The sequence below is a fragment of the Dunckerocampus dactyliophorus genome, chromosome 9, assembly GCF_027744805.1.
Source record: "Dunckerocampus dactyliophorus isolate RoL2022-P2 chromosome 9, RoL_Ddac_1.1, whole genome shotgun sequence".
In the NCBI taxonomy this organism is placed as follows: domain Eukaryota; kingdom Metazoa; phylum Chordata; class Actinopteri; order Syngnathiformes; family Syngnathidae; genus Dunckerocampus; species Dunckerocampus dactyliophorus.
This window is the reverse complement of record NC_072827.1, coordinates 23,586,259-23,609,002: the sequence shown is the minus strand read 5'-3', so window position 1 is coordinate 23,609,002 and position 22,744 is coordinate 23,586,259. Positions and strand designations below refer to the sequence as shown.

The 22,744-nt window shown below is 41.9% G+C and overlaps 3 protein-coding genes across 10 annotated transcripts in view; 1 reads left to right on the top strand and 2 right to left on the bottom strand.

Moving 5' to 3' along the window:
* Positions 1–556: 556 nt before the first annotated feature.
* Positions 557–8,851, top strand: si:dkey-4e7.3 (uncharacterized protein LOC402865 homolog). Of its 2 annotated transcripts, XM_054786793.1 has the most exons (6): positions 557–764; positions 839–1,019; positions 2,436–2,615; positions 2,761–2,872; positions 3,593–3,729; positions 5,543–8,851. In XM_054786793.1, exons 2-6 carry the CDS (start codon positions 840–842, stop codon positions 5,888–5,890), a joined length of 957 nt encoding a protein of 318 aa, XP_054642768.1. In that variant the 5' UTR covers positions 557–764; position 839; the 3' UTR covers positions 5,891–8,851. The 2 variants fall into 2 exon arrangements, with proteins under 2 accessions (XP_054642768.1, XP_054642769.1); XM_054786794.1 differs by having other exon boundaries at positions 557–1,019.
* On the bottom strand, positions 1,841–11,197 carry LOC129187460 (cytochrome c oxidase assembly factor 5). Of its 5 annotated transcripts, XR_008572424.1 has the most exons (5): positions 10,475–11,193; positions 10,298–10,381; positions 9,954–10,093; positions 9,678–9,717; positions 1,841–2,956 (listed from the first exon to the last, which is right to left on the bottom strand). XR_008572424.1 is itself a non-coding variant. In XM_054786799.1 (4 exons), exons 2-4 carry the CDS (start codon positions 10,574–10,576, stop codon positions 10,052–10,054), a joined length of 228 nt encoding a protein of 75 aa, XP_054642774.1. In that variant the 5' UTR covers positions 10,577–10,584; positions 10,662–11,197; the 3' UTR covers positions 9,349–10,051. The 5 variants fall into 5 exon arrangements, 3 of the variants coding, with proteins under 3 accessions (XP_054642774.1, XP_054642773.1, XP_054642772.1); XR_008572423.1 differs by lacking the exon at positions 1,841–2,956 and having other exon boundaries at positions 9,349–9,717; XM_054786799.1 differs by lacking the exon at positions 1,841–2,956 and having other exon boundaries at positions 9,349–10,093; positions 10,475–10,584; positions 10,662–11,197.
* A 3,597-nt stretch (positions 11,198–14,794) lies between these two features.
* mgat4a (alpha-1,3-mannosyl-glycoprotein 4-beta-N-acetylglucosaminyltransferase A) overlaps positions 14,795–22,744 on the bottom strand; it is a 50,807-nt gene continuing 42,857 nt past the window's right edge. For 2 of the 3 annotated variants that reach the window (XM_054786369.1, XM_054786371.1), the window contains one exon: positions 19,458–22,031. In XM_054786369.1, coding sequence (XP_054642344.1) covers positions 21,376–22,031 — 656 coding nt within the window. In that variant the 3' untranslated portion in view covers positions 19,458–21,375. The other variant, XM_054786370.1, reaches the window with a different exon arrangement.

The following is a 22,744-nucleotide window of genomic DNA, read 5'->3' as shown; positions in this document are numbered from 1 at the left end:
TACAATATTCACAGACACTCACAATTTTATTTTACAAATGTTATTTTGCTTCCAGCTCTTTATGTCTGTATGTATGTTCATTATGAAAGCTTCCGTTACTGCGTAAGTTACACACACAGGGGTGGAAGAATGGTGGTGTTCATGAGATGGATGGGACCTCAAATAAAAGATCATCAGCTCGAAATAAGTGTGGCTTTAATGGTTGTATGTTTAATTGTATGTTTAAATATTTAAAATATTTTCAAGGTATAAAACGTAAAAACCTTAGGTAAACCAAACGCGCGGGTCGGTCCTTACAAAAGGCAGAACCGGAAGTGACGCCAGTTTGGACACAGCTCGTGTGGTATTAAAAGAGATGAGCGTTACGCCCAACCCCGACACCCCCCCCCCCCCCAAAAAAAAAAAAACCTCGTCAACATTGATACTTATAGAATTTATAAACAGTCCTGCGATGTTTTTAAGTTGACTATGAACATTTGTATACGATTTGTTGAATATAATTCGTCCTGTCCTATCGCTGCTATTTAAAGACGCAAACGTCACTCGGCCAATTTACGTGACAGAGTAAGACCTCTTCCTCTGTGCAACCTCCTTAGCAGGAGGTGCTCTCCATTTCATTTGTTCATTAATCGATGCGTGGACTTTGTATGCACTTTATAATAGAGTACCCAACGGCGGGAGGTGTACGTTAGGAATATTGTGTCTCTATTTGAGTCGAAGAACACCAGCAGCAGACTTGAGTTTATCCTTCTCAGACTCAATAGGTGAGGTGCACGTTGGTGAACGCTGATAAAATCCTGTTAAAATCAGCAAATTATTTGCTCTCCTCGGGGTTCAGAATGAGGAAGAAGCTGCTGGTGGATGCAGATTGTGGCGTGGATGACGCCCAGGGCATCATGTTGGTCCTGGCAGCCCCAAACGTGGACCTGCTGGGGGTGACCTGCGTGCATGGAAACACCACTCTGGAGAACGTGTGCAGGAACACGCTGCGTGTCCTGCAAGCCTGCAATAGACTCGACGTGAGTAAGCTGAATTTTACATGCTGTTTTTTTTTTTATTAGTTTATGCAGGCTGTCGCACAACGAGCTGGAATTTATTGAATTTATTACTATCGTGTGACTTTCAGGGACAGTCGGACAATGAGGTGTTTGTTCAAGAAGCAGGAACGGTCAGTTGCTTCTCAAATAGTGGGGCGGACGTAAGCGAGTACTTTTAATGTTACTGCAGATCTGGCAACATGTACACAATTTTATATTTTCTGCGGAAAAAAACGGCCTATGTTCGGAGAGATTTTTAAATTTTTATTTTTTACAGGCCAGTGAAAGCTGAATGGTGAATGTGTGGTGAGCCACTGTATTGGGGGGGAGAATTATTGACCTGTTGTCTGTTAGGATAAAGTTGTAGACAGAAAAAACTATTGTGAGAATAATAAATAAAATAAAGGCATTCCTGTACGTTATGACTTTTCCCCATAATATTACATCTCATGAGAAGTCTTTATACTTTTATATTTTTGGAATATTTATTCTCACACGACTACAATATTCTTGAAAAGAAACCTTGATTTTTATTAGATTTTCATTTGTTTTATGATGTAAAAGTGCAACAGTATTCCCGTAGGCAGCTCTATGAGGAAAATGTACTCACTGCATTAAGTGGTAATTTTATGGGAATAAAGTCAGGATATCTACAAATATTTCATATTTTTTCTATATAACATATTTCCTGTGCTTACAAGTCATTTTTATAACATTACGCGTTTATACTTGTAAATGTACAACTTAAAAAAAAAAGACTTTTTAAAAATCATTCTGGCTTTTCTGCCATAATATTACAACTATATTGTTAAGAATGTTTTTCGGTGATTGCATTTTCTTCTTTATTTAAAAAGTTATTTTTAAAAATATACAGTATTATGTTATCTGTGTTATTAAAAATAAAAATACTCATTTTTTCCAACCTTACACTTTCCTGCCTGCAGTAAATGCTTAACAATAAAGCAGTGACTCATTTCTAGCTCATTTCTGAATGATTCTCTAAATACGACTTTTTCAGATCTGATGAGTTGTTTAGTAGTTTGCTTAATACACTTTAAAACAGGGGTGTCCAAACTTTTTCAACCGAGCGCTGCATACTGAAAAAATCAAACGATGCCATATTTCCACTTAGTTTTAAGAAAAAGACATGATCGATATTTACGGACAAAACTTAGTGTTGTTGGCGACATATCGTAGAATTATTAGGATCAACATTTCAATGTTTTCTTGTTACATTCTTTTTTTTTTCTCCCCATTTTCACATTTTTGAAAAATTTTTAATTTGACTTCTACGCTGTCCTGTGGGCCAATAAAAAAACAAGCGCCGGACACCCCTGCTTTAAAACATTGCTTTTAACTGTTTAACATAGCGCACTAAATGCCAATTTCCTGTGCTAGATTCCGGTGTTTAAAGGTGCTGCTAAGCCCCTCCTCGGCAACACGATGAACGCGGGAGACTTTCACGGCCAGGACGGGCTGGGAGACGCCCCCGACCCAAACGCTCCAAGTCTGGACCTGGTGCAGCAGGAAGATGCCGTGTCGGCTATGATCAGAATAGTCAAAGAGAACCCAGGAGAGGTGTGGCGACCCAAACATGAATTATTCAAGTAGATAACCACAATGTATTCCATGGGCATCCACCAATTGTTTATGATACTGTATGATAAATCAGTCAGGTTCCAAAAATAAGTTAGAAACAGTTGCTTGATTTGACGTGTCTCAGGTATCTCTGGTTGCCACGGCGCCCCTCACCAACCTGGCTTTGGCTGTGAGGATGGATCCGTCTCTGCCGAGCAAGCTGCGAGGGCTCTACATCATGGGGGGCAACACGGAATGTTCGTTCAGTGGAACCTGCTCAAGTCGGTCCCGCTTATGTCGACCAACTCATCAAATCCTCGCACGCCGTGTTGTTGTGATTACTAAAAAAAAAAAGTTCACATACGTCAACGTCGACATCAAATTTGCGATTGAAAAGGTGTCATTTGGGTGAAAAATGGGTCCGTTTATGTTGACGTGTTGAGGGATTGTAAACTCCGTTATCGGTGAGCAGCATGAAATGACAGCAGCTGCTGTCTCGTTTCACAGCATTAAAATATGCAAGCGGTGACTTTGTGTTCAGTGCAAAGTAAGCTTCAAAATAAAAGCATGCCAGCGTTAATCTGGATTCATCGACTAACAAAATACAACCATTACATTTTCTTTTAGCTTGTTAGCCACCAGAAGAAAGATCTGTGCATGTATGGAAGCTTTATTTTCATTGCCGTCAAACATGAGAAAATGGCAGAGTGTGAAGTGAAAACGGAATAATTCATTCATTTAAAAAGCCTTCATCATCATCTATCGCTGGGAAACGTCGCCAGTAAATGTGCGAGCAATGGCTAGTTTCGTTTTTGATTTCGGTTACGCTGACGACCGCTTACGTCGATGTCGGTTAGCCAGTTTGGAGGCGGCGGGTGCGGGGGGGTCGATATAAGCGGGTTCCGCTGTCCAATCTGATGTGGATTCATATGGGGAACGAGTGGATGTCCATGTTTTTCCTTGATGTAATTGTGCAGCTCGAGGAAACACCACCGTGTGCGGCGAGTTCAACTTTGCAGCGGATCCAGAGGCAGCGTACATTGTGCTGAGTGACTACCAGTGCCCGACCTACTTGGCATGCTGGGAGTTTACTTGCTACAGCAAACTCTCCTGGGTGAGCCGCCTTCGATGCTACATGTCAAAATATATCAGCACACACGATTCACAAGATGAACTGGCCCCGTATTATCCAATGACTAACCTGCCTTTACAAAGATAACAACATTGCCAGGTGGGATGGCACCGCTGCGGACGTAAACGGTAGTAACCGGACCGAAAATCTAAGTAGATGTCAGTGCCTCATTTCGGTGCTAATAGTGCACCACTAACCGCCGCCTAATTCCGGAGTCAACTGTTGGACTCACCCTAGGAGGGTGAAGAGCTCGGTCGTCCGGGACGAGCTCGGAGTAGAGCCGCTGCTCCTTCACATCAGGGAAGCCAGTAGAGGTGGCTCGGTCATCTGGTACAGATGCCTCCTGAACGCCTCCCTGGCGAGGTGCTCCAGGCATGCCCTGGCGAGAGGAGGCCCCGGGGCAGACCTAGCACACGCTGGAGGGGATTATGTCTCACAGCTGGCCTGGGACTGCCTTGGTGTCCGCCAGGTGGGACTGGAAAAGGTGGCCGGAGACCGGGAAGTCTGGACGTCTGGACGTCCCTACTGAGACCGCTGCCCCTTTGACCCGGACCCGGATAAGCAGAAGATGATGGATGGATGTCAAATTTAACAGTAAAATAGCTTCATAGGATGAACAAGTTCATCTTTACCACATCAGAGAGACGTTCTTAAAGGTTGAAAAAGAGTAGAAGAGTAATACTTACTCTGTTGTACGACATTTCTATCCAAAAATATTTTGTTAAATCTTGAAGATCATGTGCCTGGAGGAATGGTCATTTGGCGTACTTGAGGGGATATGCAACAGGGGCACAGTCAACGCATGTTTTAAAGCATTCAAAACTTATTAATATAACATTTGTTTTCCGAAAGTTGCCAAATAACGCTGCATAACAATAACTGAAAATATAGAAATAGTTGAATTTGTATTATTTTTTGCTGGGTTTGACATGATGTCACATCTGATTGTTGTCAATCTCGGTCGGGCTCAAAGAGATGGAGGACAAATAAGCGTATTCCTAACTAGAGGTCATGTAAAGCGCAAAAATGCTGCACACACGGGCTGTTCTCACATGTGGAAATCATTCAAATATGTATTTCGGAAAAGGTTATTGCTCGGATAGCCCATCATAAAAAGGAAAGATGTTCAGGAAACTACCAAAAAAACGCAGGGAAGCCACCATTCTCGGCGTTTGCTAACCCCGCTGCTGTCGTTGAGTGGAGTATGGACACGCGGTAGTTTGCAGTGACCAACAACAAGCAAAATTCATACTGAAATCAACACCACCTTCCTGTTTTGCCATGAGTTATTTCTTGAGTCCAGTAGTGTTTCTTATCTCAAGCCTCTGTTTGTCTTTGGAGCATGGCTGCAAAATAAGCCAAAACGGAAGCAAAGGAAGTTGCAAGTACCAGCATTTGATGAAGAAGGTAAGAAACACTATTGAATTCATGAAATAACTCAAGGGTGGCAAAACACGAAGGCGGGGTCTGTTTTGACTTTGCTGCCATCATGTCTTTGTCAACAATGATGACATCGTAGACCGGCGGCGGAGCTGACTCCAGTCTTCAAAAACAGGGGCCTTCTGATATTTGGGTCAATACTCTTCATATGATTCTTTATTGTAGTATAACATTATTATCAAAAAACAACAAAACAAAACCAAGACTTAAACCAGTGTTCATTTGAATGCAGAGTGCTGGCGTCATTTCTTATTGGGCTGTATTGAGGTATTGGAGGTGAGGTGTTTTTTTCAAGAGACGGTGATTTGAGGACCTGAGTCTACTTGGATGAAATACATTTGTTACGTCTTCACAGGAGTTCTGCGACGCCTGGTTGGCACAGGACACGCACAAAGCTCGCTTCATGACGCGCATCTTCCGCCACAGCATCGAGGCGTCACACAGCGAGCGCTTCCAGAAGGAGTTTGTGGCCGGCACCGGCTTCATCTCCTGCGACTCGTACGCCATGGCGGCAGCCGTGGACGACTCGTTCGTCACCGAGAGCGACCATTACGCGGTTAGCGTGGAGCTAGCGGGCACGCACACAAGAGGCATGATGGTGGTGGATACGACAGGCTTGCTAAAGAAGACTCACAAGGCCTTCATCATAAAGAAGGTGGATATGGAGAAGTTTGAGGAGATGATGATGGCGGCGTTGAAATAGAGCGCTGATTCCCAAGAGATGCTACATGTTTTCTTCTTCTAATTGTTCTTAATTCTCTCCGCCAAGGAGGTTATGTTTTCCCCTGCATTTATCTGTTTGTTTGTGTTCAAAATAACTTGAAAAGTCCTGAATGGATTTGGATGAAATTTTCAGGAATTGTCGGAAATGGGATATGGAAGAACTGATTTTGGGGGCGATCCGGATCACCATCTGGATCCAGGGATTTTTTTTTAAAAGATCCTTTAACATTGTGAGATGGGCCCATTTTTGCCATTTGTGCATATAACTCCACAAAAACTGCTCAGAGAACTTGGACACTCGGGTTGAAAAGCAAACAAGAAAAACGCTGCAAACTGAAAAAAAAACCCAAACGCACACAAAAAAGGAAAAAGATAAATTCTAAATCAAAAACGAACCTCCAAATTAGACTAGGCTTAAGTGCGTGAGTACTGTACAAAATAGCCGTCGGCCCTTGGCTAACGTGCATACACCAAAAGGTCAATTTGTCTTACTGAGACAGAACACTCACGAGATGAAATTGAGAGAGACTCTTGGACGTACATAACGAGGCGCAACAAGGTATAACAGGGCATACGCAGCAGTGGCTCTCTTTACTGCGTTCCGCCACGGCTCCAACAGGGCAGAAGACGCGATCAGCACCTCTCCATTGTCAGTGACACGCCACTAACGAACAATGGACCCGCATAGTTTTGAAACAAACTACGGTAATTAGCGGAGCTGTGCACTGTGGCTGCCAGTGATGCATTCATGGGAATGCCGACTGTAGGACTTTTGCCCTTTCAATTGAAACAGTGAACTAAACCACCCCACTACACACTATATTGAATGTAAATTGATACATACCACGCACTAAGACCAAGCGGAAAACGGCCGCTCAACGGTGGCTCTTTCCGTTCGGCATCTATCTTAACCTGTGATTGGCCGTGCTCGCTGTCACTCCATGAGCGCTTGGACGTGCTCCATGGTGTTTTGCTAGTTGGCCAGGAGTTGGCGTTCATCTCACTCTGTAAGATGTGTTGTCCGTTTGTTCTGCCTGAGTCACGTAAACTGAACAAATGTTAATATCAGACGTTTTATTTACATTAATATTTGAATCTGTGTGCATCCGTGTGTTTGGTTGGGAAAACCGAGCTACCGCTGTAAATGGTTCAGAACGCTTTCTTATGACTGTCTGTGAACTTTACTTGACATAAGACATAGCAAACATGGAGTGTCTGTTATCGCTAAATCTACTTATCTAAAGTATTGAAAAACAAGAATACTATAATGATTCAACGATGAGTACTTAAGTGATGCGTTCATCAAAGGATGCAACATTGGACATCTCCAAGTCACATGTTGCAATATGATGTGTTTTGAGCATGTACATATGCTATTTTTACACTTTGTAAACATTTCTACCTGTATTGGCATCCCCCCCAATCACGTCACCTGCAGGGTTCAAGTGTTTAAAGTGTCAAATGTGCTCCGATTTCAGTGCCTACAGTCAAATTTGCATCATGAAAGACATTGACGTAACAATTTAAACAATATCCATGCTTAACATATTTTTTCTCAGTGTTTATGGTCCTTGATAGTTACAATAATAAAAGAAAATCAGATGGTTATATTATTGTCTTCCATACGTCAAAGTTCTGATTGCATGCAGACTTTTTTTTGCGCATAATCTTGTTCAGAACTCTTCCACATTATTCCTATGCTTTTAATGCCCAGATTTGTGATCTCCTGTGGACATAGGATATGCCTTTATTAGACCCACAGCTATTTACAGCTATGTACATGATCTCAGCAGAGGCCCAGCATAAATGGTTTCACTCAAATTTATGTATTCACAACTCCAGAATATTCAGTCGAGGGATATTGTGTAGTATAGCGGTGTTATTAAGGAGTTGCGTGTTTGTATGTACATCAATGGGGCGAGTTGGCACAGTATATGCGCGCGGATTGTACTGGCCCAGTCTGGACCAAAAAGTCCAGGACCAAATTTTTGTCCCAGTCCATCCCCGTTTATAGTAAGAGAGTGATCATGTCGACTTGTAACTTGCATGCTGAAAAAGTGCATGCACCCCTGATATACATGTACAACATACATAAATCTGTAAATATAGTAAATATACACTCATGATCAAAATCTTAAGACCAGTTGAAAAATTGCTCGAATTTGCATTTTGCACATTTGGATCTTAATGAGGTTTTAAGTAGAGCTACAATATGCAAAAGCAAGAAGGGGGAGTGAGACAAAAACATTTGGAACTTATCATTTAAACAAAACAAAAACTGAAATAGGTTGTTTATCACCTGATCAAAAGTTTAAGACCACAGGCTATAGAAGCCAAAATCTGCTGAAAATGTTCATTTTCTGTCAGGCATTCACACGGTCATGCCCTCCTGATGGTAAAGCTAAGAAGCTTTCTCTTTTTCAACGTGGCGGGATTGTTGAGCTGCATAAGCAGTCTTGGCTGTATTGTTGTTTATTCACCAAAAATGCCGGGTTGTTGTGCATTTGGATGCACAAATAGACACGACAAGGGTTTCAAGCTGTACAGATTCCCTTCAGATATCAACAGACGGACAATTTGGGAGAATAAAATGAACCGTTTGGGCTGGAAGCCGAACTCGTCTTCAAAGCTGTGCGAGGTAGGTCAATTGAGAGTGTTCGGTCTCATGTGTTGTATTTGGTGTTGTGAATTTCTGTTAAATGTGAATGGTCCTTGTGTGAATCACCTCTGGTTGCAAATAAAGTAATCCATTATCTCGAGCAAATTTACCATGGCAACGCTTTGTCCGACAAACAAAAAAACATGTCTTGCACATCTTCATGTCAATGTCCTCATTTACCCTAAGTTTCATTTAAAATGCTTCAAAACTGTAGAAGGAATTCGCAATGTTAGATGTGAAGTGCAATAATGATAAAAAAAAATCGTATTATACTGTTTATAATCTGGCCCAATTTTGGATTTATTTTGATCTGTATGGTCGGGGAACCTCATTTCGTGCACTTAATCTGCAGTAAAACTGCAGTTATTTTATGGATATTACATTGAATACCTTAATATTCTTTATACCACTTTTTACATGCATTGTCGTACTGTGCACGCTTGAATTGGCCCCAACATGGCGGCGTAATCTCAGTTGTCGTAACTCTCTCTATCAAGGGACTCTACCCAAACTGTACCGATACTGACACCTGCTGGATCTTAAGGGATAGGCACCGCTGCCCTGACACGTCAGACACCGTTTAAAATCTCTGTTGGCGGCGCAGGTTCCATTCCAATCCAAAACAGCTTTTTTTTATACAAACAAGAAGAGGTTCGTAATGGGAGATGGGTTGGGGCCAGTCTGAACCACAAATCTGAAGCCGAAGTCACAGTCCAACTCTGATTGCAGGCAACAGTTGACTCAACTGACAAACTGAGTCAATGATTATATACACAATAGTATTTCAATGATTGTATTTTATATCTTAAACCGAGGTCAATAGCTGTTACATCTTTAAATTATACAGTCAATTAATAATGTGAACGTGTGGCATAACATGCAAATCAAAATGAAAGTGTTGTGAATGTAATGTTCCTCATTGTCTTTAAGACAAGGAATTTCTTTTGGATTTTTAGATTTTTTTTTATTCAAGAAAATACGTTTTTCCAGTGTCTTGGCATTCAAACAAAGTAAAACCAAAAGCAAATAAATACTGTATATTGCAATAAAGTATTCATTTAATAACTACGTCTGAGGAAGTAGTAAAATGTTTGCATACTGTACCTACGTGTATTGATGAGGTGCTTTTCTTTACGTACTGTAGGTCGCTGCAGTAAAACAAATACAATGAATGCATATAATGTCATAGGGACTGAAATGGCACCAAACTGTAGGAATGACCCAGTTATTAAGCAAAACACACACATTCATAAGTTCACACTGATCATTTCTCCCAATAAAACTGAGGACATTAGATGGCCAAGCACAAATATCTCCCCTTTTATTTGCTGCTGATGTGATAATCCAGAGTGGTATTTCATATTTGGCAGTCATTTTTTTCTACCTGATGTCTTGATGTGTGCATTTCATTACATCGGGAGGTGAAGCACACGACGAACAGTCGGTCATCCAGTCTTCAGCATGTGACGCCATTTTGGGTTTTTAATATCCCTTTCTTCCCCTGAATCTTGACCTCGTGTCAAGCTGTGTAAAGATAAGATGTATTGTGAATCAGCAATCATTTCCAAACTGTCTTCACAAGAATGTGTGTGGTGTCAAAGATAAGGACCACTTCATTTTGTATTGTCGTTTTTGTCGTTCACACCAAATATATGCTTATCGACTGGGCCAGTTCAATTCAATGTTTACTCACAGGAGGGGGGAACTTAAACTAGTTCCTTAACTTACCATGGATCTCTTGCACTCAAAGAACAACGTCTGTAGGGCTTTGCAGTGGCCTTCTCTCAGACATTCACTTGGCATCTTCCCCTCCTAAGAAAATAAAAATCAACATACACACAAAGAAAACGTAATCTGCCATTTGACAATAGCACGTCAAGACCTCGAGATTCAGGTAAACGCTACCTTAATGACGCAGTCATGTTGAAGGAGACATGCCTTAAAGTCCTCCTTGACACCGGCACAGGCTGTGTTGTCTTCTTCTTTATCTTCGTAATATTTCGGCATAGTGAAGACTGCTGGCAACGCCAATATTATTTAACTGTAATAAACTCACCAGTGAGCGAATAAAAAGATAATAGCAATAACTTACATCTATTTGTTGTGAAAGGGTTCGGACGCCATTTTTTACGGAAGATTGCATGATGGGAACCCGGAAATACTAGCCGAAACGGAAATGCATCATGGGAACGTTTGTAGTGTAGATGTGTACTTTCGTTTTCATTCCAAGCAAGTTAGTCATATTTTTCGTTATAAGTCTATTCAAATAGGGTGACCATATTTTGTTACCGAAAACCAGGACATTTGGCCCGGCAATTAGATGCTGATATTTACTCAAAGATTCCTTATAATTTAAAACTAATTGTAAATGTGCCAACATATTCGCACCCTCAATATTCCCATGAATAAGTTTTGGAATGTAACCAATATTTTTGAGGAAAAATGTTCCCATGTAAAGACTCGAAAACTTTGAATTTGAGCTGCTGTTCTTCATGACGTCACCACTTTTACGCGACTTCAACTTGGCAAGAGTCGCAGGGTGACAGGTGCTGCTCAATAAATTAGAATATGACCAAAAAGTTTTATTTCCGTAATTTCATTCAAAGAGTGAAAACTTGTATATTATAGACATTTATTACACACAGACTGCTATATTTCAAATGTTAATTTTTTTATTTTCATGATTAAACTGAAAACTAATGAAAATCCCGAATTCAGCATCTGAGAATATTTGAATATTATTTATGAACAATAAAAAAATAAGAAATGAAATCTGCATCTCCACAAAGTTGGTCAGCAGCAGGAAGCATGAAGTGCTCTGCTCTGTGCCCCAAACCATCACATGGAAATCAAGGTCCCAGAGTCTGGAGGAACAGAGGAGAGGCACAGAATCCCCGTTGCTTGAGGTCCAGTGTAAAGCTTCCACAGTCAGTGATGGTTTGGGGTGCCATGTCATCTGCTGGTGTTGGTCCACTGTGTTTTCTGAGGTCCAAGGTCAGTGCAGCTGCCTACCAGGAAGTTTAGAGCACTTCAGGCTTCCCGCTGCTGACCAACTTTATGGAGATGCAGATTTCATTTTCCAACAGGACTTGACACCTGCACACAGAGCCACAACTACCAGTACCTGCTTTAAGGACCATGGTATCCCCGTCCTGAATTAGCCAGCAAACTCTATGGGGTATTGTCAAGAGGAAAGTGCGATACGCCAGACCCAACAATGCAAAAGAGCTGACGGCCACAATCAGAGCAACCTGGGCTCTCATAACACCTGAGTGCCACAGACTGATAGACTCCATGCCACGCTGTACAGCATTGCTGCTGTAATTCAGGTAAAAGGAGTCCTAACCAAATATTGAGTGCTGTACATGTTCATACTTTTCAGTTGGCCAACATTTCTAAAATCCCTTTTTAGTGGTCATAAGTAAAATTCTAATTTTCTGAGATACTGAGCATGGGATTTTCATTCGTTTTCAGATATAATCATCTAAATTAAAACAAACATTTGAAATATATCAGTCCGTGTGTAATGAATGTCTATAATATACAAGTTTCACTTTCAATGAAATTACCAAAATAAATCAACTTTTTGGTCATATTTTAATTCATTGAGCAGCACCTGTAACTCCATGCAAATATTTTGTTTTTTGTCTGAGTTTTTGGCAACGCTTATATAAAAAGCCGCCCACACGGCAGCCTCTCGGGGAATACTTCACATGCAGCAGAGTGGCCAAATGCCTTCATGGCCCAATGAAAAAAAATGAAAACCAGGGACATTTTCATCACTTCAAAAAAAATCCAAAAACAAAACAGGATAACCAGAACAGGAGGTGAAAAAAGGGCATTTCGTGGGAAAACAGTATGTTTGGTGAACGCAATTAGAATGTAGTTAGATAATTCTAATGATTAACACAGCAAGTTACTAATTTACCAATAGCCACTACATCTGTGATCATCAGCATAATTCTAAGTAAATGGCTCTCCCACAGTGAAGAAATTCATTATAAAGCTCAAATCTTTCTGTTCATACTGAATCTCATAAGAAATTTGTCATTGTCAGGATGTGGCCTTTGATGAAAACCAGTGATGTGGATGGTATTGGCAACAAAATCATGGCATGGCAATGACACAAAGCAACTTTATTTTTTACTATTTATTCAAAACATGTCCATGAAAAATGATGTCCCAAACAAAATCAGATCAGCAGAGGCAGGCAATATGCATGTACAAGATGAAGGCATGAAGGCACACAAACTGATGGGTTGACTGGGTGGGGGGGGGTTCTGTCTGCTGTCCATATTGATGCACATTCACTTGGTGTAAGAGACAATCCGGGTAAATGTTGACGTCATCTTCTTCCAGAGTAAGCGCACCTTATCAAGATCCACACTTCTCGGAACACTTCAAGCATTTAGATGGTTTAATCAAGAAGCCTGCTCTGGTCGGCAGAACAGCAAAAAATACTCCTCAGGTACTGTATGTACAAATGTGCGTGTAAAACATCTGTTCCATTAGAAAGGCACTTCACTACCCCCATTAATTAAAAAAAAAAAGCCACACAAAGTTAATAGCGCTATCAAGTAAGGTGGAAAGGTGACAGCTTTGTATATATCATATTAACAAAGTACTGGGAGAAACCAAAAAGGTGCATTCCTCAAACGATCAGTAGTCAAGACATTCCATTCCAAAACAAAATCAAATTGTGTGTGAGTGCATTTTAAGTGGATTAGGAGATGCAAAATAATGGTACAAAGGAGTACAAGGGCCACACTCAAAGAAAAGGGAATTCTAAATATTTAGAATTTTTTAAAAAATCATTACCACTTTACTCTCCTAACAATGTTTATTGTACAATTATGACTGTATTGTAGTAACATTTGCAGTCTCAGACAAAAATGTAACTTTCTAAGATTCTTCTAATATTAAACGTAGTTTCCGGTGTATAAGTGAATACTTTGAACCCTGCGCCTTATACATCGGTGCGGCTAACATGTGGTCATGTTCTAATCGCGTGACATCTCGCATACTTCAGAACTACTACTAATCGTAAAATTGTTAAAATATGCGTAATGGCAAAAACAAGTTCAGGAAACCAAAAGAAGCGTAGAGAAGCCACCTCTCTTGGCATTTACTAACCCTGTCGCTGTAGAGTGGAGCCGGGTATGCACACGCTGCATTTTACAGCGAGCAACAACAAGCACAATTTATACTAAAATCAAATGTAAAACATTGTTGGATTTGGATTAGTCAATAAACGCCGTAAGTAAGATTGCAAAGCCTGTTGTTGAATGAAAACAAAAAAACGAGGGAACGTATTAGAATTTGTGCAGCCGTCTCGTTGACACGTACCTGCACTCGCCGGGGACTCCACGCACTATGATAACTCAAAGACGGCCACTGTACTGTGGTTCTAATGAAGTCCAGAGCGATGTGTAATATCCACCAATTCCCCAACTGACCATACGTAAAATGTGTCGCGCCACAGGCGTAAACGTCATATCTGCTCACGTACGCTATACATCAGTAAATTAGAGACATACAATAAACCATATACAACAAAACATAAAATGCCATGTTGTTCTTGGAGATAAATAAAGTTGCTACAGGATGTAGACGCAGTCTTCTTCTGGCGGGTTGCAACCAACGTTTAAGTGCATATTGCCACCAACCGTATGGGAATGTAGACGCGTTGTGCACATATGCAGCGACAACCCAGTAGTCACAATCTTCCATCAAAGAAAACACACAAAGAAATGGATATGCCGCCGTTCTCAAGTTAAAGGCGATGGCAAGGAACTGTGCAACTCTTACATTCACTATTCGGCACTGGACTGTTCTGCACTGTTCCAATAGCCGTGTTGCACCACTGTTTGGAAAAGAAAACAAGCATTTATTTGATCAAAAGTTTAAAAAATCTATTTGTAAATGTCCCACTTGATGACTTGGACACCTGCGGATTATAGTCCAGTGTGGCTCGTCTAAATGCAGTGGGTGAGGCTTATAAGTAGTTCTTTACTCTGACAACTATTTTTCCTCATGAAAACTGTGACATTGTGACAAGTAAGATCACAACTTCTTTACACAAAGCATCTGTGTAGGCTCTCAGTCGTACAAGAGTTGTCCATCGAGGGAAAGGCTTCTTGAGACGTCATCTGTACTTCTGTGAAGAAGGTGTCGGACGTTTCGCTCCTCATCCGAAGAGCTTCGTCAGCGAACTAATAAGTGCTGGTAGCCTAGGCCTTAAATACAGTAAGAGTGGGCGGAATTGGTGTGCCTCCCACCATTAGCACCTCCGATAAAAGGGCAGCAGGTTACTGAGACCGAAACCCACAGCTCTTAGTCTTGCAAATGAGGTAGAGCCAGGGCCGAGCCAGAACAATGGATGCTAACGAGCCAGTATCAGAGTCGTTCATACCCAACTCAGGGAGCGACACTTCCCTTTTATCGGCACTTATTAGTTCGCTGACGAAGCTCTTCGGATGAGGAGCGAAACGTCCGACACCTTCTTCACAGCAGTACAGATGACGTCTCAAGAAGCACTTCCCTCGATGGACAACTCCTGTACGACTGAGAGCCTACACAGACGCATTGCTACCAACTTTGGAAGAGACATCCTTCTGCTGGTACATAGCTTAAAAAAGACCACTCTTAAATTAGCAGATTTAAGGAACCACCTCAGATTCAATCTTAGATGCAGGCAGAGTAGGTTAATCCCCAAATGCATGAGGCAAGCGTCCCTTGAGCAAGGACACTTGGCAAGGAAAATGCAACTAAACTACATCAGAAAAATACAGAATTTGAGAATTAGGAGACTTAACATAGAGATAAGAAATAAACAGTCTGAAGTAGAAACCTTCTATCAGAGATTGCAAACCAAGCTTACGCACGAAACCTATCAGGAGGTTTGTGAATTTATTAAATCGGGTTATATGAAGCACCATAGCAAAACCAAAGAAAGGCATAAAGGAAAATTCCAGAAACTTCTATTGGAAAATCGACCACAGCTTGTCGTAAACACTAAGGAGGGGGGGGAATCAGACCAATACTAAAGAAGATTGGATCAAAAATCTGTCAGACAGAAGCCTCTCGGAGACAGAGAAGGCAGTATTAACCAAGGGTCTCAACTTCTCAGTGACTCCTAAAACAATACCCACAGTAGACTATATCACAACAGCTGAATCGGCCATCAGGAACAATAACCTTTCTAGAACAGAGGCAGGGGACCTTCGTCTGAGAATATCGGCCCTTCTCAGTAGAGCTAAACCACCACCGTCCAATATCACGGTAGGTGAGAGGAAAGCATTAGCGGCTCTGCAGAAAGATGAGAGCATCACCATCTTACCAGCTGATAAGGGCATATGCACAGTGGTTCTCAACACATTGGACTATGAAGAAAAAATAAAAAGCCTAATTAGTGATGCCAACACATATGAGCAACTTAAAAGGGACCCATCCAGTAGGTATAAGAAAGAAATCATAGACTGTCTCCAAAAGTTAGAGAAGGAAGAACTAATTGACAGACAGATGTATCACAGGTTATACCCTGGGGAGGCTACACCATGTACTGTATCTATGGCCTTCCAAAAATTCACAAGGAAGGGTTTCCCCTCAGACCCATTGTCTGTAGCATTGACTCTACCACGTACAATGTAGCTAAATATGTAAAACCAGTCTTATCCCCATTGGTAGGCAACACTGATCATCATATAGAAAACACAAAAGGGTTTGTGGCGAGTATCAAAGACCTCAGATTGGAGCCAGAGGAAACTTTGGTATCTTATGATGTGACTTCACTTTTCACATCTGTCCCCACCTCAGCAGCAATCTCGGTGGTGAGGAAGAGACTGCTCGAGGACTCAACTCTGCATCGGAGAACAAAACTTAGTGCTGACCACATCTGCCAATTATTGGAAATTTGCCTTAACACTACATATTTTCAGTTTAGAGGGAAATTTTACAGACAAATTCATGGTTGTGCTATGGGCTCACCAGTCTCACCCATAGTGGTGAATCTGTACATGGAAGAGATGGAGAAACAGGCTCTCACATCCTTCTCAGGGACAAAACCAAGGTGCTGGTTTAGATACGTGGATGACACCTTTGTCATACTCAAAAATCAGGAAATTCAGTCTTTCACAGATCATATCAATGCGGTGGACACCAATATCAAATTTACTCGCGAGGACACTAAAGAGAACCAACTAGCCTTCTTAGACTGCAAGGTAATTTATAGGAGAGGACAGACAGCTACTTACAGAGGTCTTTAGAAAGGCCACACACACTGACCAATACCTGCTTTTTGAATCAAACCATCCACTACAACATAAACTAGGGGTTATTAGGACCCTCCAACATAGAGCGGAACAAATACCAACTAGTGCTGAGGGAAGGAAAAAGGAGACACAACATGTCCAGAGAGCGCTCTCAACCTGTGGGTACCCGTGGTGGGCCTCAAATGTCAAAAGAAGAGAGTAGGAAAAGAAACCCAAAAGCCCACAGAAGCAAAAAGGAGAGGAGTGGTAGTCCCTTATGTAGCTGGGGTCTCCGAAAAACTCCAGAGGATCTTATGGCAACACAAAATTCCTACCTATTTCAAACCAGTAAATACCCTGAGACAAAAATTAGTGCATCCTAAAGACAAGGCTCCAAACCAAAAACAGAGCAATGTGGTCTATTCCATCCACTGTAAAGATGAGGAATGCAAAGAGCACTACATTGGGGAAACTAAGCAAATGCTCCAAAAAAGGCTTTATCAAAATCGCAGGGACAATTCTAGCGGTCCTCAATCAGCAGTACATCTACACCTTAAAGCAACCAATCACTCTTTTGAGGACAGCGAGGTAAAGATTTTGGCCAAAGAAAACAGATGGTTTGAAAGAGGAGTAAAGGAAGCTATTTTTGTCAAACAACAGAACCCATCATTGAATCGGAATGGTGGTTTGAGGTTTAATTTGGACCCTGTGTTCAGCAGGTTACTGAGACCGAAACCCACAGCTCTTAGTCTTGCAAATGAGGTGAAGCCAGGGCCAAGCCAGAACAATAGATGCTAACGAGCCAGTATCAGAGTCGTTCATACCCAACTCAGGGAGCGACACTTCCCTTTTATCGGAGGTGCTAATGGCGGGAGAGGATAAGACCTACTCCGCCCAGGCTTAGTGTAAGGAACCAATAGGAGGAGGGTGTTGGCACACCAATTCCGCCCACTCTTACTGTATTTAAGGCCTAGGCTACCAGCACTTATTAGTTCGCTGACGAAGCTCTTCGGATGAGGAGCGAAACGTCCGACACCTTCTTCACAGAAGTACAGATGACGTCTCAAGAAGCCTTTCCCTCGTTCTTTACACAAATACGTCTACAAAAAAAAAAAAAATCGTACAAATTTTGAAAATCTTCTATCTAAAAAAAAAAAAAAGCTGACCTCATGGTACCACCACATTACTAAGTCCTTCTCATAACATTGCCATGCACATCATGCAAGATTGACTTTATTCTAGAAAAAAATCAGACTTATCTCGGAAAAAAAATTTTCTTGCAAAAACTGCCTTTTGGCAAAGTAGTAACTTTTTTTCCAGTGTGGCCCTTACACTCCTTGGTACCGTGCAAAAAGGGTGGTCACGGTGGTGATGTAACAAACAAGCAGTGCAAGGCTAACAGTTTTAAGATGCAATGTGATGTCAAGTTCACATTTGGAGTCACATCCGGACACTGATTTAACTGTCTTATTTTCACAATAATAATAATACTGTATATCCAGCAAGTGAGGCATTGGCAAGTGTGATTGAAATCGCTGATACACAATGAGGGGACCTGATATAAGGCACATTTCTCCACATTTGATGCACAAAACTTTTAAGTCTATTCCAGCCCCTCCTATCATCTAGCATTTGTGAGCGCTATTGTTGACAAAGTGAAAAGAAGCAGGGGGCAACGTTGAGGACAGCCCCAAAAATCATGAGAATCCACAATAAAAACAAAACACTACTGTAAACATCTCAATAGATTAAAAATATATTTACTTTTTGTACAAATTAGATTTATTTCAAATAAATTAAAGTCACCTTCATATCGGTAATCATAGATCAATATATTCCTTCTAAAAACTGATTGGTTTTGTATACAGATCTTCGTCAGACACACGCTGAAGAAGACTTTCTGGGTGGGTTTTCGAGGAACTTGGTAAGATATCTTTAGAAGGTAAGGGAACACGTGTGATTTTAGGCTGGTGTCAATCTTTTTGTTTAAAACCCAAGAAAAAATGGCGAGGCTGAACATTCTCGATGGCAGCTCAGTTGCTGGCACGAGTGACAGTGCAATGCCCCCAGCTTGCCTAAGGGTGGCAGCAGGGAGGGAGGGATTTGGCAGCATAGAAAGTGGCCAGTTGACTGGTGCCATGATTTATCTTCATTAAATCAAGAATTATTTGTTTTTCCCAAAGCTGCTTGCTGGGTGGGGTGGGGGGTCAGATTTCGGCTCACGGAGCTGTTTTTTGTAGACAGTAGTATTCACATTCTCACTATAGGAGGTAAGACCACAAGAGTGACAGACGCAGAAAGTAACGAGTGATCGAGAAAAAAAAAAAGGATGTTCTTCAAACGAGCAGCTCTTAGCGGGCTTCACTGGTGCGCAGTCTTTCCAAATTTTTGGTCTCCCAAGGGGCGCAGCCATTCAAGTCAGCCTGCTATCCTCTTTATATGTATCTGGAGAAAACGAGAAAGACGACTCAGCATTTGACCACAAAGGAGATTTGCAATAATGTGTTGCAGTTGGCATACTTCACTGATGATGGCCCACACAGCCGAGTCTTTGATCACAGACAGCCGCAAGGCCAGGATGGGATTGAAGGAGGGAGCTACTGCCCCCTCGGCCACGCCCTTCTCAAAATGACCTGTGTGTTTAAACGCATTGCACATGAGAAAGAGCAGGGTAAGTGATCACCTATGCAGCTGCCTCTTGTACTTGTCTGTCTGTATGTGCAAGGGAGGGATTGATTCAGTTATCACAGGGATTTAAGGGCAAAACCACACTTTTATGCCTGAAATACAGTGGAACCACTAAGGTCAAAAACACAATGCGTCCCCATTCAGATTTCAAAACATTCCTCCAACTGATTTTGAAATATAAAAGTGACTTTTTAATGATGTTCTAACAGTAATGTGTTAATAGGCTGTTTGTGAGAACCAAATGGGCTCCCTCACTTACAAAGTTACGCCTTCTTGTGGCATCACAAAGGGGGAAAATAAAGCTAGGGACGAGCCCGCTGTGTGGACAGCCACCACTTCACGTGTGCTCAAATGTTGAAATATTTACCCTATTTTTACACTTTTCATCACTGAAACCAGTCTCTGGATGGAATACCGTAAAGCACCATGTATAAACCGCACCTGTGGATTAACCGCACCCCCATTTTCAGGCTCACGGTGGAGAAAAAAACGTTTAGTTCATAAATGCTTGCCAACTCTTTCATCTCAAATCAACATGCGTAAAGGTAATAAGCAATTTCAAAAAGAAGGAGAAATCTGCCGTCCATCAATTCATCTGCAATGGAATTAATGTAAGAAAAGTTTGCCGTCAACTTGCCGATGATGTCCGCTCTCCAACGCCGGATGACTGACTCGTCCACACTGTGCTGCAGTCCTGCTGCCCGGTTCCCAAACTCTTCTGCATACCGGCAGACGGAGAGTTTGAACGCTGCGGTGAAAGATCGTCGGCATTTTGAGAGGGTACAGAGGGTACAGGCCCGGTCACACCGCCCAAACTTTGCTGTAGCGTCCCTTGAACGGTAGGAAGAGGGGGCCGAATTTCGACAACGCTCGTCACAAAATGGGGGGAAAAAAAAACAAAAAAACACAAGTGTTGTCCTAGCGGTGCACCGCTGAAGCCAGCGGTGCTTTAGCCTTGATTTAACGGTAGCGAATGTTGGTTTAGCGGTGACGCGAGCGATGATAGCGGCGTTCTGCGCATGCCGATCAGTTATCCATGTATTGTACATAACACAGCATTGCTTCAGTGTGAATTTGAATAAACTCCAACGTTGTATTGTATTTTACATTTGCAATGTTTTAATGGAAGCTTAGGTTAGCTTCAGTGTATATAGGTAGAGATCGTTTCACTGTGAAAATACAAACAGCCGTCAGATAAGTTAGTTGCATACACTAGCATTTTCAGCAACTGTACAGCGGAGGGCGCTAAAGTCAAAGCAACTGTCTGACCCACAAACGGCTATTCTAAAATGGGCTTGTAGTCAATTTCTGCGTCTGGTCACAGACCTGTCATCGTGTATAAACCACACCCCGATTTTTTGCTTCTTACCAGTGGAAAAAAAGTGCGGTGTATACACGGTGCTTTACGGTACATTGATTTCATATTGTTGTGGCACAGTTTGGTTCAATTTCTGTTATATTTTTTTGATATTATGCCCGCTCGTTGTGTGGCAGGTTTTTGCTCAAACACTCGAGCAGACGGAGGAAGCCTCTTGACATTTCCAAAAGACGCCATTCGCGGCATCAGCTTCTTTGGTAAGTACATTTCGAGAACAGTTGTTTTGATACTGCGCCTCAGATCAAATAAAGTTTGGGACTGAATGTGTATTACCGGAGAGTGCTTCTACCATCAGCTCTCCCAACTATCTTTCTTCAATTCAGACCGGGGAACACATAAGCATGGGATGGGAATAAAGAAAAAGTCAAAAGTGCCAGTTACAGCTCATTAGCATGAATCTACATACACACAAATGGTGTTTCCCCAATAGGGCTTGCTAATAGCACTTTTAAACTGTCTAAATTCCAGCATCAAGGCTTCAAATACATGGTTCAGGTGGTGCAGGTGTTGTAGAGCCTGACAGCGGTTGGTATGAAGGACCTGCGGAACCTCTCCTTCTTACACCGTGGGTGTAACAGTCTTCTGCTGAAGGAGCTGCTAAGGGAACCAACAGTGTCATGTAGCGGGTGAGAGGTGTTGTCCATGATGGATGTCAGCTTAGCCAACATCCTTCTCTCCCCCACTTCCTCAACGGAGTCCAGAGGACCGTCCAGGACAGAGCTCGCTCTCCTGATCAGCCTATTGATCCTGCTCCTGTCCCTGTCCGTGCTGCCCCCTCTCCAGCAGCCCACAGCATAGAAGATGGCTGAGGCCACCACAGAGTCATAAAAGGTCCGTAAAAGAGTCCTGCACACACCAAAGGACCTCAGTCTCCTCAGCAGGTGGAGGCGACTCTGGCCCTTCTTGTAGAGGGCGTGGGTGTTGACGGACCAGTCCAGTTTGTTGTTAAGGTGAACACCCAGGAATTTGTAGCTGTCTACCAACTCTATGTCCGCTCCCTGGATGTTCACCGGTGTAAAGTGAGATGTTTTCTTCTGGACATTAATGATCATCTCCTTTGTCTTGCTGGTGTTGAGTTGCAGCTGGTTAAGCTCACTCCAGCTGACAAAGTCCCTGATGACCGTCCTGTATTCCAGATCATTCCCCTCTGAAACACAACCAACAATGGCTGTGTCGTCGAAGAAGTGATAATGTTTAAAGAAGTTAACACCCCTAGTTTTGTTTTCAGTCTTGGTACACTGTCTTTATTATTGTATGGGCAAACAAATGTGCCTAACAAACTAGTCCATGAAGTCGAGTGCCCAAACAAAGCATCCACACGGTTACTCAGTTTCTCTTAAGAATGGATAGTGGCTTTTGTCCCGAGTTGGGACACCTATAGACAGATTCTTTTAATCATCTTTATTGTGTGTGTGTGTGTGGTTTATCAATTCTACATACATGGACCGATGGCAAACTTGGCTCGATTTCCTTTCTTTCTCCTAACAAGCAGTGTGCACTGATGAGGCAGGTACGGCAAGCACTGCGTATTTTTGATCTGTGCTTTGTAAAATTTACACAGCTGCAAAAACTTAACCAGTGCCAGAACTTTGATAAAGGTGACAAACACGATTGAATTCAAGGCACAAGTTCTAGTCAAGTACAAAGGCAGCGTCTGTTACAATGGGATTGCAATATAAAGGTTCCTTACTTAACACCGGTTGCAGGGGAATGCTTTAACACACACCTGATCAAAATTTTAAGACCAGTTGAAAAATTGAAATACTTTTACATACATTTTGCACTGTTGGATCTTAAGGAGGTATTAAATGGAGCTTCAAAATCTACAAAGAAATGGGAGTGACAAAAAATGTTTTGAGT

Coding starts and splice junctions, on each gene's coding strand:
- LOC129187460 (XM_054786799.1), bottom strand. CDS start 10,576: ATGCCGAAATATTACGAAGATAAAGAAGAAGACAACACAGCCTGTGCC. Junction 10,382..10,474: donor AACATGACTGCGTCATTAAG/GTAGCGTTTACC, acceptor TTATTTTCTTAG/GAGGGGAAGATGCCAAGTGA. Junction 10,094..10,297: donor TTGAGTGCAAGAGATCCATG/GTAAGTTAAGGA, acceptor ATCTTTACACAG/CTTGACACGAGGTCAAGATT.
- si:dkey-4e7.3 (XM_054786793.1), top strand. CDS start 840: ATGAGGAAGAAGCTGCTGGTGGATGCAGATTGTGGCGTGGATGACGCC. Junction 1,020..2,435: donor AAGCCTGCAATAGACTCGAC/GTGAGTAAGCTG, acceptor TTCCTGTGCTAG/ATTCCGGTGTTTAAAGGTGC. Junction 2,873..3,592: donor CATGGGGGGCAACACGGAAT/GTTCGTTCAGTG, acceptor GTAATTGTGCAG/CTCGAGGAAACACCACCGTG.